This window comes from Chelonia mydas, chromosome 15 (genome assembly GCF_015237465.2).
Source record: "Chelonia mydas isolate rCheMyd1 chromosome 15, rCheMyd1.pri.v2, whole genome shotgun sequence".
NCBI classification, from domain to species: Eukaryota; Metazoa; Chordata; order Testudines; family Cheloniidae; genus Chelonia; species Chelonia mydas.
The window spans coordinates 21,003,748-21,017,429 of record NC_057856.1 but is presented as its reverse complement, the minus strand read 5'-3'; the positions used below and the strand labels follow the sequence as shown (position 1 = coordinate 21,017,429).

The 13,682-nt window shown below is 40.4% G+C and overlaps 1 protein-coding gene across 5 annotated transcripts in view; it reads left to right on the top strand.

The window, feature by feature from the left end:
- ADGRD1 (adhesion G protein-coupled receptor D1) overlaps positions 1 to 13,682 on the top strand; it is a 259,123-nt gene that overhangs the window by 9,359 nt on the left and 236,082 nt on the right. For 3 of the 5 annotated variants that reach the window (XM_027817275.3, XM_007054972.4, XM_043529404.1), the window contains 3 exons: positions 5,031 to 5,759; positions 5,849 to 5,885; positions 12,697 to 12,780. In XM_027817275.3, the coding sequence (XP_027673076.2) occupies positions 5,694 to 5,759; positions 5,849 to 5,885; positions 12,697 to 12,780 (187 nt within the window). In that variant the 5' untranslated portion in view covers positions 5,031 to 5,693. Of the gene's footprint in view, positions 1 to 5,027; positions 5,760 to 5,848; positions 5,886 to 12,696; positions 12,781 to 13,682 lie in introns of all 5 variants that reach the window. The other 2 variants (XM_043529403.1, XM_043529405.1) reach the window with 1 other exon arrangement.

The following is a 13,682-nucleotide window of genomic DNA, read 5'->3' as shown; positions in this document are numbered from 1 at the left end:
AAAACAGTTAGAAAATTGCTTTACAAATTTTCTGTCTTCTACAGTGAAAAATAAATTGGGTAAAAGAAGCCTCTCTTTGCTTCTTCTTGCACACAGAATTTCAGTTTAAGGGAATTTCAACATCAGGGTATTTTTCTTTTCCTGGTGTGTGTCTATCTGCTACAAAATTAGCTAATTTTCTCGCTTCTTAATATCATCACCCTGAATGTGCCTGTTGTGAACAAGGAGAGCTGAAATTGAAAATTTAAGTTTAATTGCCTTAGCTCACCATCATTGTTTAATTTTAAAAACTGACACCCTTTCTAATACATTGTAAGCCTTGCAGAATTGTTATAATTGTCCTACCTCAGGCACAAAATCTACTTGCCAGCCCTGTGACATGACTGACTGTAATGAAAAGAAGTTTACTTTAACATTTAAAAAAAAATTACTTGCTCAAGGCATGTAGAATTTTGCAAGGCTGGGTGCAATTCTCTGAACTCCCATATGGACAGAGTAATTAGGCAGTATGTACTCTGGTGAATTAAATCCATGCATTCAGCTACAGAGTAGGCTTCAGTTCAGTCTCTATATGGCCCTCCTTGGCCAATAACTCCATGGAATAGCAGCACCTGCCACTAGGTGGATTAGCTCAGATCCAGTGGCCCTTCACTGCACTATTCCCCCCAGCATTCCCCAGTATGCTAGCATATCCAAAGCTGTCATGGATTCTGCCAGTTTGGCATACGAAGAGTGTAGAGCCCCTGCTCAGCTGCTCCAACCACCTCCTCCCTTATGGGGGTACCACAGGTGTTATACGGTGCACTTGGCTCTTCACCAATGGAGGAATTTCATGCATTATTCTCAACTAAGCTATCGGAGTGAATAATTGATTCAATGGACTGAGTTTATTTTTCTGCTCAGATTGTCTGCAAGTGATCTAATTTATCTGATGATCAAAATTATCATCCAAGTACTTTCTGTGAATTTTGTTTGGTCTGAAGGTTGTTCAAGACCAGTTCACCGTGATTATCTGCCTTTTGAAATTCAAGTTGGGTTGGTTAGTTTTGACAGGACACACAAGGTGCCTGGTATTGCTTCAGTTTCTTGGTTGGAATAGTGTATCACATGTACAAGTTTAAGATTTGCCTTTTGCAGATATTCTCTGATATCTGTTTACAGTTTGCTATTTCCACACAAATTCCTACCAGTGAACGTGATTGCTTTGATTCCAGCAGACTTTTTTTCTGTAAGAACATCTACTTTCCCTTAATAGGCCTCTTTGCAAATATTGTAAATTCCTCTCTTTCACATTTTAGCTCTTCTCCTGATTTTCAGCTGCAGCTGTTTGTAATTTCTAGTAGAGCTGTCAAGCGATTAAAAAAAATTTATCGCGCAATTAATCGCACTGTTAAACAATAATAGAATACCATTTATTTTAATAGTTTTGGACGTTTTCTACATTTTCAAATATATTGATTTCAATTACAACACAGAATACAAAGTGTACAGTGCTCACTTTATATTTTTTGTTACAAATATTTGCACTGTAAAAACCAAAAGAAATAGTATTTTTCAATTCACCTAATGCAGGTATTGTAGTGCAATCTCTTTGTCATGAAAGTTGAACTTACAAATGTAGAATTATGTACAAAAAATAAATGCATTCAAAAATAAAACAATGTAAAACTTTACAGCCTACAAGTCCACCCAGTTCTACTTCAGCCAACTGCTCAGACAAACAAGTTTGTTTACATTTACGGGAGATGCTGCTGCCTGCTTCTTATTTACAATATCACCTGAAATTGAGAACAAGCATTTGCATGGTACCTTTTTAGCTGGGGTTGCAAGGTATTTACGTGCCAGATATACTAAACATTTGTATGCCCCTTCATGCTTCAACCACCATTCAGGAGAACGTGCGTCCATGCTGATGATGGGTTCTGCTTCATAATGACCCAAAGCAGAATGGACCAACGCATGTTTATTTTCCATCATCTGAGTCAGATGACACCAGCAGAAGGTTGATTTTTTTTTTTTTTTTTTTTTTGGTGATTCAGGTTCTGTAGTTTCCACATCTGAGTGTTGCTCTTTTAAGACTTCTGAAAGCATGCTCCACACCTCGTCCCTTTCAGATTTTGGACGGTACTTCAGGTTCTTAAACCCGGGGTAGAGTGCTGTAGCTCTTTTTAGAAATCTCACACATGTACCTTCTTTGCATGTTGTCAAATCTGCTGTGAAAATGTGCTTAAAATGAACATGTGCTGGGTCATCATCTGAGACTGCTATCACATGAAATATATGGCAGAATGTGGGTAAAACAGAACAGGTGACCTACAACTCTCCCCCAAAGCGTTTAGTTACAAATTTAATTAATGCGTTGTTGTTGGTTTTTTTTTTTTTTTTTTTAATGACCATCATCAGCATGGAAGCATGTCCTCTGGAATGGTGGCCGAAGCATGAAGGGGCATACGAATGTTTAGTATATCTGACACATAAATACCTCTTGCAACGCCTGCTACAAAAGTGCCATGCGAACGACTGTTCTCAATTTCAGGTGACGTTGTAAATAAGAAACAGGCAGTAGTATCTCCCGTAAGTGTAAACAAACTTGTCTGAGCGATTGGCTGCACAAGAAGTAGAACTGAGTGGACTTGTAGACTGTAAAGTTTTACATTGTTTTGTTTTTGAGTGCAGTTCTGTAACAAAAAAAATCTACATTTGCAAAAAGTTACACTTTCACAATAAAGAGATTGTGCTACAGTACTTGTATGAGGTGAATTGAAAAATACTGTTTCTTTTGTTTATCACTTTTACAGTGCAAATATTTGTAATAAAAAATAATATAAAGTGAGTACTGTACACTTTGTATTCTGTTGTAATTGAAATCAATATATTTGAAAATGTAGAAAAACATCCAAAAATATTTAATAAATTTCAATTGGTGTTCTATTGTTTAACAGTGCGATTAATCACAATTAATTTTTTTAATTCTGATTAATTTTTTTGTGTTAATGGTGTGAGTTAACTGCGATTAATCGACAGCCTTAATTTCTAGGAGTGGTGTTACTTAGCAGTTAATGGTTTTGCAAAAATCTTAGCTTTTCTCCTTGGCAGGAAGGGACTTCTGGCCGTTGATAGCAGGTGGGGAATAGGGTTGAAAGATGTATGGTAAGATTCAAAAGGAGGGGAGGCAAGGGTCTGACAAGGGTAGAGCCACCTGGGGGATAGAATTTCAGTTCTGCAAACAAAACTTAAGTTTTTGCACTTCTTTTTTTTTTCTTTTGTTCCAAATTGGGATGAAAGGCCCAAAACTCGAATTTTTCACAGAACTGAAATTCTGCAGGATTCCATTTTGGAAACATTGAAATGTTCCTGCAGTGCAAATGTGTTTTGATGTAGCAGTCTACCAGGTATGCTGCTGGGGAGCCCAGAAGTCCAGGGAGCTGGGCAAGCAAGCTGACAGCAAAGCAGATGGCTGGCTGGCTGGCTAGCCTAGTTTCCATCAAAGCTTTTTAGGGCAATTGACACACTTCTGCAGAATGTTTCAGTTTTTTCACATCAGCATTTTCAAATGGAAAACTGTCTGTCAGGAAAAATTGTGACCAGCTCCAGACTAGAGGCCAGGAGGGGAAGAGTAAGGTGAAGCCAAGCACCAGAACTGGGTGAGTCAAGGAGGGCATAGGCACCAACTCTGTTGGAGCTTCGGGGCTCAAGCACCCACCACAGGGCCAGATTAATCTTTTGTGGGTCCTGGACCGTGGCCCGATTCCCCCCCCCCCCCCCCCCCCCCCCGGCCTGCACTCTGTCCAAGGCCCTGCCCCCGCTCGGCCTCTTCTCCCCCCGCCTCCCCCGCCGAGGCCGTACCTGCTGCTCGCACCCCCTGTCAAAAACAAAAGTCCATGCCTCTGAAGGAGGGTTCAGGGTCTGGAGGGGGTGGGCCTAAAGGAAGGCATCAAGGATTAGAAGTGGCTGGTACAGGGTCTTTGAAGGGGAGAAGTAAAGGGAGGGGTGTTGGGAGCAGGAAGGGGTAGTTTTCTGATGGGGGGGGTTGGTCGGGGAGGCAGAGGAAACGGTGGAGGAAAAAGAGGATGGGGAGAAAAAGGCACAAAACTGAAAATTGTCATCTTTTCTCTGAGAAAAACACAGAATTTTAAAACACAATTCTGTGGAAATTTGTTTTTAAAACAAGACCATTTTTGTCCAAAAAAGTGTAAAATGAAAATTTTGACCCATTCTAGTTATCAATGTTATGTTAAATACAAAATGACTGTTAGTGCACACAGTATGGGTTAGAGCAGTGGTTCTCACACTTTTGTACTGGTGATCCCTTTCACCCAGCAAGCCTCTGAATGCGACCCCCCCTATAAATTTAAAACACTTTTTTTTTTTATATTTAACACCCTTATAAATGCTGGAGGCGAAGCAGGATTTGGGGGGTGGAGGCTGACAGCTTGCAACTCCCCCACATAATAACCTTGTGACCCTCTGAGGGGTCATGACCCCCATTTTGAGAAGCTCTGGGTTAGAATAAAACCGAGGCTCTGATAAAGGACTACTCAGGAAACCTGTTCAGTACAATTTATTCTATCAAAACTGAGGGTGAAGGGCTTGTGGCTAATGTACACAACTTGGCGTTAGAAGCACTGGGTTCCATTTCTACATCTTCCATAACCTTCCTGTGTGACCTTGAGCAAATCAGTTAGACTCTCAGTGCCTTAATTTCCCTATTTATACGCAGGGATAATAAAACTCCCCTATCTCTCAGGAGTGCTGTGAAGCTTAACCACCTTACATATATTAATGACTTTAGTTCCTCAGAGACAAAAGCTCTGGATAAATGCTAAGTATTATAATAAACGGTTTGTTGATTGTCTCACAAAACTTGTGCCCCTAACCTATTTTATGGTTTTTAAGAATTTGAAATATTAATATTTGTACTGGCTTTGTTCCTTCTTTCAGTGTGCAAACTTGCAAGAAACAATTTTGACAGTGGTTTCTTTAATCTGTTTTCTGAACTACATTGACTTATTTCCACGTGTTCCTAGCAGGCTGGTGTTAGGACCCAGAAAGGAGACAGCAGCAACATGATATAAATAGAGTACGAGAATGGGACAAAGTTTGAGAAGAAAGCATGACATCACTCAGACTTTCTCTCCACCCAAAGAGATCTTGGATGAAGGTGCAAACGTGAGTCAGACAAGCAAGAAGTTCGCAACTCATTTCAATTCAGTTCCTATCCAGGAAATAGTGGGACTTTGCCTTATGTACAATAAAGAGGTATTTTTTTAATTGAAGAATCAAAACTGACTTCGGATCTTTCACAAAGTGAAAACAGTTGAAAGTAAAAGACAACGATAGAAAGCAAGAGTTGAAAAATAAGATCTCTCTTTTTTGGCACCAATTGCAGCAGAATTGTATGCATTTTTTCTGTGGAACTGTACATTTTTGCAACTAATAGATTTCATCTTATAATTTTGCTCCCATCATAGTAATATATTTATGAATAACAAAAGGAATCCAAGTTTGAAGGAGGCAAATATTTCTGAAGGATCTGGAAGCATATTTTGCTGTCACTGAAGGAATGGACATCTTGAACCTGTGTGGAAAATGCCTCTTTTAAAAGAAAACAAAGTGGCAAAGGAAAATTTGTGTTTGTGATTGAAATCTCAAAGGAATTTGGTCTCAGTTGCACTTTTAACCTCGAAAAGACCATGAACAATTTGTTGTCTCTGCTCTGTCATTATTCCTTGCTGATTCTATTTCAGTCTAAATATCAGGTAATATTCTGAACATGATTAACATTAAGATTTACTTGGATTTCCTTTTAGTGATATGTTCACTTCACAATGTCTTGTTTTATGTGCAGGTGTATGGAAACAATTCACGACTATCCAAACACCCAGGTAAGAAATTCTTTGTTTTATCATTATTATTATTATTACTGTACGACCATCTTGTGCTTAATTATTACAGTATGTTTACTAAAACTTTTGCTTTCTGATATGCACATCTCATTTTCTTACATGCATGAATAAGTACCGTGCTAAAATATAATGTAGGGCAATAAGTCTAAAATACTAGACTACCGTAATCTATTACAATTGCAGTTCTCAGTACACTAACATTCTGCATAAACAAGTAAAAAAGGAAATGCTGCTTGCATTTACACACACTAGTTTACAAACCATTGTGTTTTGAGACTCTGTTTACAACTTTTTTTTTTAACCTTGAGCTGCTCTTGGAATCGGTGCTGTGGTAGCATGCAGCACTTCAAATTCACTGACTTCTACCGCTAGAGATGCCAGTTTGTAAACTTCACGGTGCATTTGCATAGCTTCAGTCTTTCTTTCTTTTATTTTTTTTATTTACAATTAAGTGTAATTTGCTCAGGACTGAACGTAAGCATGTTTTTCTTCTGAGCTCCAGTCATCTGTTTTCAATGCAAAAATCACTCTGACTAATTTTGTGTGTCTGTAACTGGAAAGATCTTCCATTCACACACACACACAGTTTAACCTCATGGTGGTGTACAAGTACAACCTTACTCTTTAACCAATCCACAGACTGCCTTGTGCTTTTAATTCCTACCCGTACGTACGTACTTACAAAATTAAAATCCTGCTTCTAGCAAGAAAAGCTCTATGGTGCTATTGCAATATGTCTGTCCCACCCCCGCCTTGTTATCTCAGTCCTAATTACAGTATGCCTAAACTATTGCCCTTGCTCATGTGAGTTTCTTTTGTTTCTCCTTCGTCTAGCAAATGTTAATTCATGGCCTCAATTCCTATAGATAAGGCTGGTCAACCTTTAGCTGGTGAAGCAATATAAGAAACCTAGGTTTTAGCTCAACTTTATATATTGGGCAACCCGGTTATAGAACAGTTACAATTTTGTAGTATGGAAACCTAGTATGGGGATGTAGCATCACCCGGATCCCTAAATCATACTATGGATTTGAACTATGTTGTAATTTGTTCTTCTGGCTTGGTTCTATGGATAGCATAGACAGATCCTTAATGGTGGTTACAAAACAAAAGGGAAATCCAGGGAGCAGGTATAGTAGTGGTTTTCAAACTGTTGGAGCCCCCTCAGGATGGATTGGTCATCAGCTGGAGTGGCGGTGTGGTTTAATGCATAAGATGCTGGACTGGGAATCGGAAAGATCTGCATATTCTAGTCCTGGCTCTGCCACTGGTCTATTGTCTGATGCTAGGTAGGTCACTTCCCCCTCTGTGTTTGTTTTCCCTCCCTAGGTTTGTCTATTAGGACTGTAGGCTTTTGAGGTAGGGACTCTCCCGATGCGTTTGTAGAATGTCTTGCATAATGGGGCTCTGATCTCAGTTGGGGCCTCTAGGTGCTAGTGTAATACAGCTAACGATAATGAAGTGCTGTGTTGTGTTGTGGTTAGTTATTGCTATCTGTTCATTTTCTCTCTGGCTTTTTTGATTTTCTTTGGTAGCTCTGAATCCCTTTTCTCATTCCTTGCTCATTTGAAAATTAAATGCTATTGGGAGTGGTAGATATCTGCGCAAAGGAGCATCGCAAACCAGCGTGCACGCTCTATGCTTTGCCCCAGTTTGCTGTCACAAAGAGTTGGAGCTGCTAGACTTCACGGGAAGCAGATAGAAAAATTGGGTCAGCATCATCTACCCATGTAGAGTCTCCTGGTGCCCTGGAAAGCTGCTGCCCTTATTTCCTCTGGAGGGTGCCAGTGTATTCTCTTGGAAGACAGAACTAGGGCACATGCCAAAGCTTCAGGGACCCAAAGGAAAATAAGCCCCCTCCTAATCCTATACCTCATTCCCTTGGGATTCTTTTCACACCTAAACTCCCAGGAGGAGCAGGGGCTTTGGTTGGTCATTCAGGAAATTAATTCAGATTACAAGAGTGCGTGTGTCTCTTGTGGTTTATCTTTCTGTCTCTCCCAGCTAGGTCATAGGTTTTGCAAGTATGCAAAGTAATATGTGTGGCACCATTTCGCCTCATCCACACCTGTATCACTGTATACCAATGACATGCTCTCTCAGGCTGTAGTTTCTTTGAGAGAGGTTCTCTGACCACTGCAAATGTTTCTAGGCAAGGAGGGCAGATGGGGATTCCAGTTTCTTGTATAATCAGTGGTGTTAGATGGATGGTTAAACAGGATAATACTTGGGCTGGCAGGTTAGGTGTGAAGCAGGGCTGCAGCAAATGCAGCTGCCTTAGTTACACAGGCCTAAATTTACCACTTCTGGTTGTTGCACAACCCTCCCCTGCCTCTGCTGTGGTGTTTAGTAATCACATCAGCACGATTCCCTAATCCAAAAGAACCCTACAGTCTTCAACCATTACAGCTCTGAAATTGTGTCAAGGGGACACAGAAGAGAGCAAAATCTAAAGCAAGACATTCTTTGTGCTGGCTACGGTTTCACGGAAGGGGTGGACAAAACCCTTCAAGTCTACAATGAAAATGAAAAAAACCCCTGTGTGTCCAAAACCAGGGTCCATATGATGACAGAACCCCTGTAACACTGTCAAGGTGAATGGAGCATTGGGGATGAGCTGCAAGTGGCAGGGAAAATCTGCTTGTGGTTTGTTTTTAACTTACACACCCAAGTTTTATAAGGTCTTTGGAATGTTTGGCTAGCATACGCACTGTATGTTCATTTGGGCAAGTTTTGCACCCCTGTTACTATTCTCACTCTGTTTTCAACTTGCCTTTCTGTTTCCCACCCCCTGTCCTTCCTTAGGTCCCTGAGAGATTGGTAGGGAATCTAAAGAAATTCTAGGCAAGTGAGAGTTATTGACACCATGAAATTTATATGAGAGGGCCACACTAAATCATTCTGATACCCTTATTTGGGATCAGTAGTAGTACTTTACTACTTGGGTAATCCCACTGAAGCCATTCCTTACCTTTGTGAGCTTCTCCTTATGTGAGCTGTCCCACTGGCTTACATGGGACTACTCTTGTTAATAAGAGTTTGCAGGACCAAGTCTTCAACTGGGCCTCCAAAGTGCAGTCCAAACATAATAGCAAATATGCATCGCAATAATATATGTTAGTGTGTGTGTGTACACATGTGAAAGGTAGGGAGGTAGGTTTTCTTGTAGTTGGCTTGTTCTGTTTTTCCTCTCTTTTACTCCTTTCTGCTGCTTTTTTGGCGGGGAAGAAATGAGGCAAGATGCTAACATGGAAAGGTCTAGCAGAAGTACTAGGTTTTGTGCAGGGAGCTGAAGAACGACAGGGCTATCATTTGGCAAGCAAGACCAGTGAGGGGGTTCTAGGCATGGAAGAAGATATAGTGACATGCATGGGACAAAGAGCAGTTGGGTAGGGGGTGTGAGTGGATTCTAGGTATTTAGCCATTGAAGGTGACTGGAAGACAACCGTTTGTCTTGTAGCTGGTTTTGAAATTTGTTTTTGTTCTGCATTGGAAGGAAAGACTTTTGTGTGTTTGCTCTATAGTTGGGTGGTTAGGGCACTGGCTTACGCTGTGGGACTTCTAGGTTCAAGTCCTGCCTTGCCTGGTTCAGGGTAGTGTTTTTCATCCCAGATCACTCCGATACCAGCAGAGTAGTGTCAAGTCAGAGTATCAAACCTCGATCGCTTGCGTCCCAGCTAACCAGCCAGCTATAGTGTCTCTCTCTCTCTCCCTTCCTCCCCCTTCGCCACAACAGTTTATTGGAAACTGATAAGTCCCTGCAAAATGTTTCATCTTCAGTGAAAGAGCATACGTTGCTAAAATTTCATTTTGGCAAAAATGTTCCAACCAGCTCTGCTATTCCTGGTGTATCTGTTTTGTGGTTTAATAGAAGACTTGACTCTCGGATACTTCCTAACTAGCACACAATTCAATTGAAAACACAACTGAAAAAATAGGAAAAAAAAAAATGTAACCTCTGTAAATGCTGGATTTGTAGATATCTTTCCCCCACCCCACCCCACCAAAAAAGCATAAACAGATTAATTTATGCCAATAGAATTATTTGCCACCATGATGGACAAAAGAACCAACGCTCATTTGCAATAGCAAGAGGGTTTTACTGTATGACTGTCTCATTCTCCTACAACTTTCATTGCTCTGGTTGATTACACATTCTTTTCCAGCACAGCTTGCTAAATTAGTTATTCTAGGAATAAAAAAGTTTCTTACAAATAATAATATAACATAAAATACAATCTGTATTTGCCTTTATTATTAATGTTCGACCCTTAAAATAGAGCATTACCTTAACATGCCATTTAATGGCTCTGGGCAGTCTGTTTCTGCTCCAGCTTGAGAATTCACATCTCCCTAAAGTGTTCTCTAGTTGACATCAATTAGATTCTCTAGATAAATCTGCCATTGGAAAATGGGAACCATCAGATGTTCTGCTTTTGTCAGCTTGTCCACCTGGAGCTCAGTGTAACCATCTGCAACTGAAGAAGACGTTTAGGGAAACAAAATGTTCCTATTAGCCATAAGATTTATTTTTCACTTTTTGGGGAAAAGAAGGTTCTGAAGAAATAGCAGCTGCTGCATGCAGAGCAGTTAACTATTTTCCGATGCCACTAAATATTCTGGGACCCAGTCAGGAAACTCCTTCCAGTGAAGAGTGTAGTTCTGACACCTTAACCTATGCACCCTCCCAAAATCCCCATGGCGTATCCCTTGCCTGTGTTTCTGCTGCTGGTTTCCACCTCCCTGGCTTACCCCAAAACCTGGACAACATGGCCCCTGCAGAATCCATGCTTCCAGCAGTCAATTTACTGGGGTTGCTCAACACCCATCAGTAGAGGAAGGTCTTCACAGGCTAGAAGTGAAAACCAAACAGATCAGTATAGCCTCAAGGTGTGTTAACTTGTGCTGCCTTCCCCTGTGGGTTCTGGGGAGAGGGGAAGAGTCTTAAGGCACTCAGCTGCCTCTTCCATGCGCCCCTTGAATTCTGCAGAGCTGGAACACATGTGGAGAGGCTCCCATAGGTGTAAGAAAAGGAGAAAGGGTGCTGTAGAAAGGAAACTGCCATTCTGTACATTGCCCTGTATGACATTTGGGCCCTCTCTGGATATTGTCCTTAAAATGATCTAAGTATTGTGGCTTAAGCTTTATGGGTATGTGTGGGGATGCACGAAATATAGAAATGTATTTGTTAAATTAAAATATTAGGACCAAATCCTCAGCTGGTATAAGTCAGAATGTGACTTCAGTACAGCCATGCTGATTTCCACCAGCTGAGGGTCAGGTCTTCTATCATTATGCAACATAGAATCAGAAATCTAGGACTGGACAGGTAATGAGGAAGTAATCTAATCCAGGACCCTATGCTGAAGCAGGAGCAAGTAAACCTAGACCATCCGGGCTGGTGTCCGTCTAACCTGTTCTTAAAAACTTCCAATGATGGGGATTCCATAACCTCCCTTGGAAACCTATTCCAGAGCGTAACTATCCTTATATTTAGAAAGTTTTTTCCCTAATATCTAACCTAAATCTCCCTTGCTACTGATTTAGCCCATTACTTTGCGTCCTACCGTCAGTGGACATGGAGAACAACTAATCACTGTCCTCTTTATAACAGCCCTTAATATATTTGAAGCCTTATCAGGTCCCCCATCAGTCTTCTTTTTCTCAAGACTAAACAAGCCCAGTTTTTTTTTTTTTAACTTTCGTTTCCTCGTAGGTCAGGTTTTCTAAACTTTTTATCATTTTTTTGTTGCTCTCATCTGGACTCTCTCCTGTTTGTCTACAAATTTTTCCGAAAGTGTGGTGCCCAGAACTGGAGATAGTACTCCAGCTAAGGCCTTATCGGTGCAAACCATCTCCTGAGTCTGATATACAACACCCTGTTAGGCTAATATCATTCTGAGTTGTATTTTTTTGCAACTGCATCATATTGTTGGCTCATGTTCAACTTGTGATTCACTGTACCCTCAGGTCCTTTTCAGTAACCGATTACTGACTAGTCAGTTATTCTCCATTTTGTAGTTGGGCATTTGATTTTTCCCCTCTTCCTAAGTCTAGTACTTTGCACTTGTCTTTATTGAATGTCATCTTCTTAATTTCAGACCAATCCTCCTATTTGTAAAGGTTGTTTTAAATTCTAACCCTGTCCTTCAAATGCTGGCAAATCCTCCCAGCTTGGTGTCATCCACAGATTTTATGAACATAATATCTACTCCATTATCCAAATCATTAAGCAAAATATTTAATAGTCATAGACCCAGCACAGATCTTTATGGGACCCCACTAGATACATCCCCCCAATTTGACAGCGGACTGTTGATATGGTCTTTCAACCAGTTTTGCACCCACCTTATAGTAATTTCATCTAGACCGCAGTTCCCTGATCTGCTTATGAGAATGTCATGCCAGACTATGTCAAAAGTCTTACTAAAATCAAGATAGACAATGTCCACAAGTTCCTCTCTAGCCACTAGGCCACAACCTGTTTCTACTGCAGCGAAGGTAGAGTAAGTACACAGCTTTTAAAAACAGGGGTCCCCTGCAATGTGCGATCAGAAATCTTGTTGCATAACATATGGCTTTAATCCCCATTGCTATTTATTTATTTTGCTCTATTTCAAATGCTCGCTCCTTGTATGCAGTGCATAGTTTACATAAAATGTTTTATTTTGCCTAACCATTTGATTCCCCTCTTTTTCTGGTTTCTACATTGAAGCATCTGTGGAGACTTGTTACACTTGACCTCGAATCCTGCGTTTCTGACCTTTTAAAATTTGTGTTTCCTTGAAAGGGTTTGAAGTTTTACAGACAGCGTCCCACTACTGGCCCCTGGAAGATATGGACGGAATCCATGAGTTTCGGGATACAAATGGAGGTAGAAGCAGGACTCGTGACAATGACAGTAACATAAGTATTTGTGAGAGTCAGTAAGTAGCAAGGGAGCTGGAGATATGAAAGCTAAATAGGTTAGAGCTAAAGCCATGGCAGCTGAGATCTAATTATTCATCAAATGTTTTGACAGTCCAAATGATTTTGCATTTCAAAGCTGTGATTTTTTTTTCCAAAGTATTCTCAGACATTTTATGAGCAGCCTACACATTCTTACGGTTATGAAGAGAAATTGTTGTGTGTTCCAAAGTGTCATTAAAATCCTATTATTGTCAGTTGCTTTGGTGTATACTTGCCCATGCACAAATACACAGAGTGGGCGGGATTTTCACTAGTCCCTAAGGAGTTCGGTGTCTAACTCTTATTGATTTACAATGGGAGTTGAATGCTTAACTCCTGTAGGCCCTGGGCTAGATTCACAAAGGGACTTAGGTGTTGTGAAAACTAACCCGAAATGCAGCTCTTAATAATTAATAATAATTAATAAGAGCAAGAAATACACAGTTGAGGCTAGGAAGTGCTCTTTTTCAAAAGGAGCAATAACTGCTGAAATTCAGAAGCCATTTCAAGCATATTCGAATAGTTCAATTTATAGGACCTGATCCTAGAAACGTTCACTCACGGTGAAAAGCACTTGCTCACATGAACGCTTCTATTGCAATCAGTGGTATGACCTGTATGAATAAGGATTACTCGTGTCAGTGAAGGTTTCCAGGATTGGACCACAGTGTGTTTTCTGGAAGGGTGCCAAAAACATCGGAAAATGTTTGTTCTTTTGTGTGATTTTTTTTTTTTCTGATGTTGAATTCTTTCCTTAATGTTGTTGTAGATAATCCCTTTTCTTACTTTGCAGTTGCTTATATTCTATCCTCCAATACATGCATATAA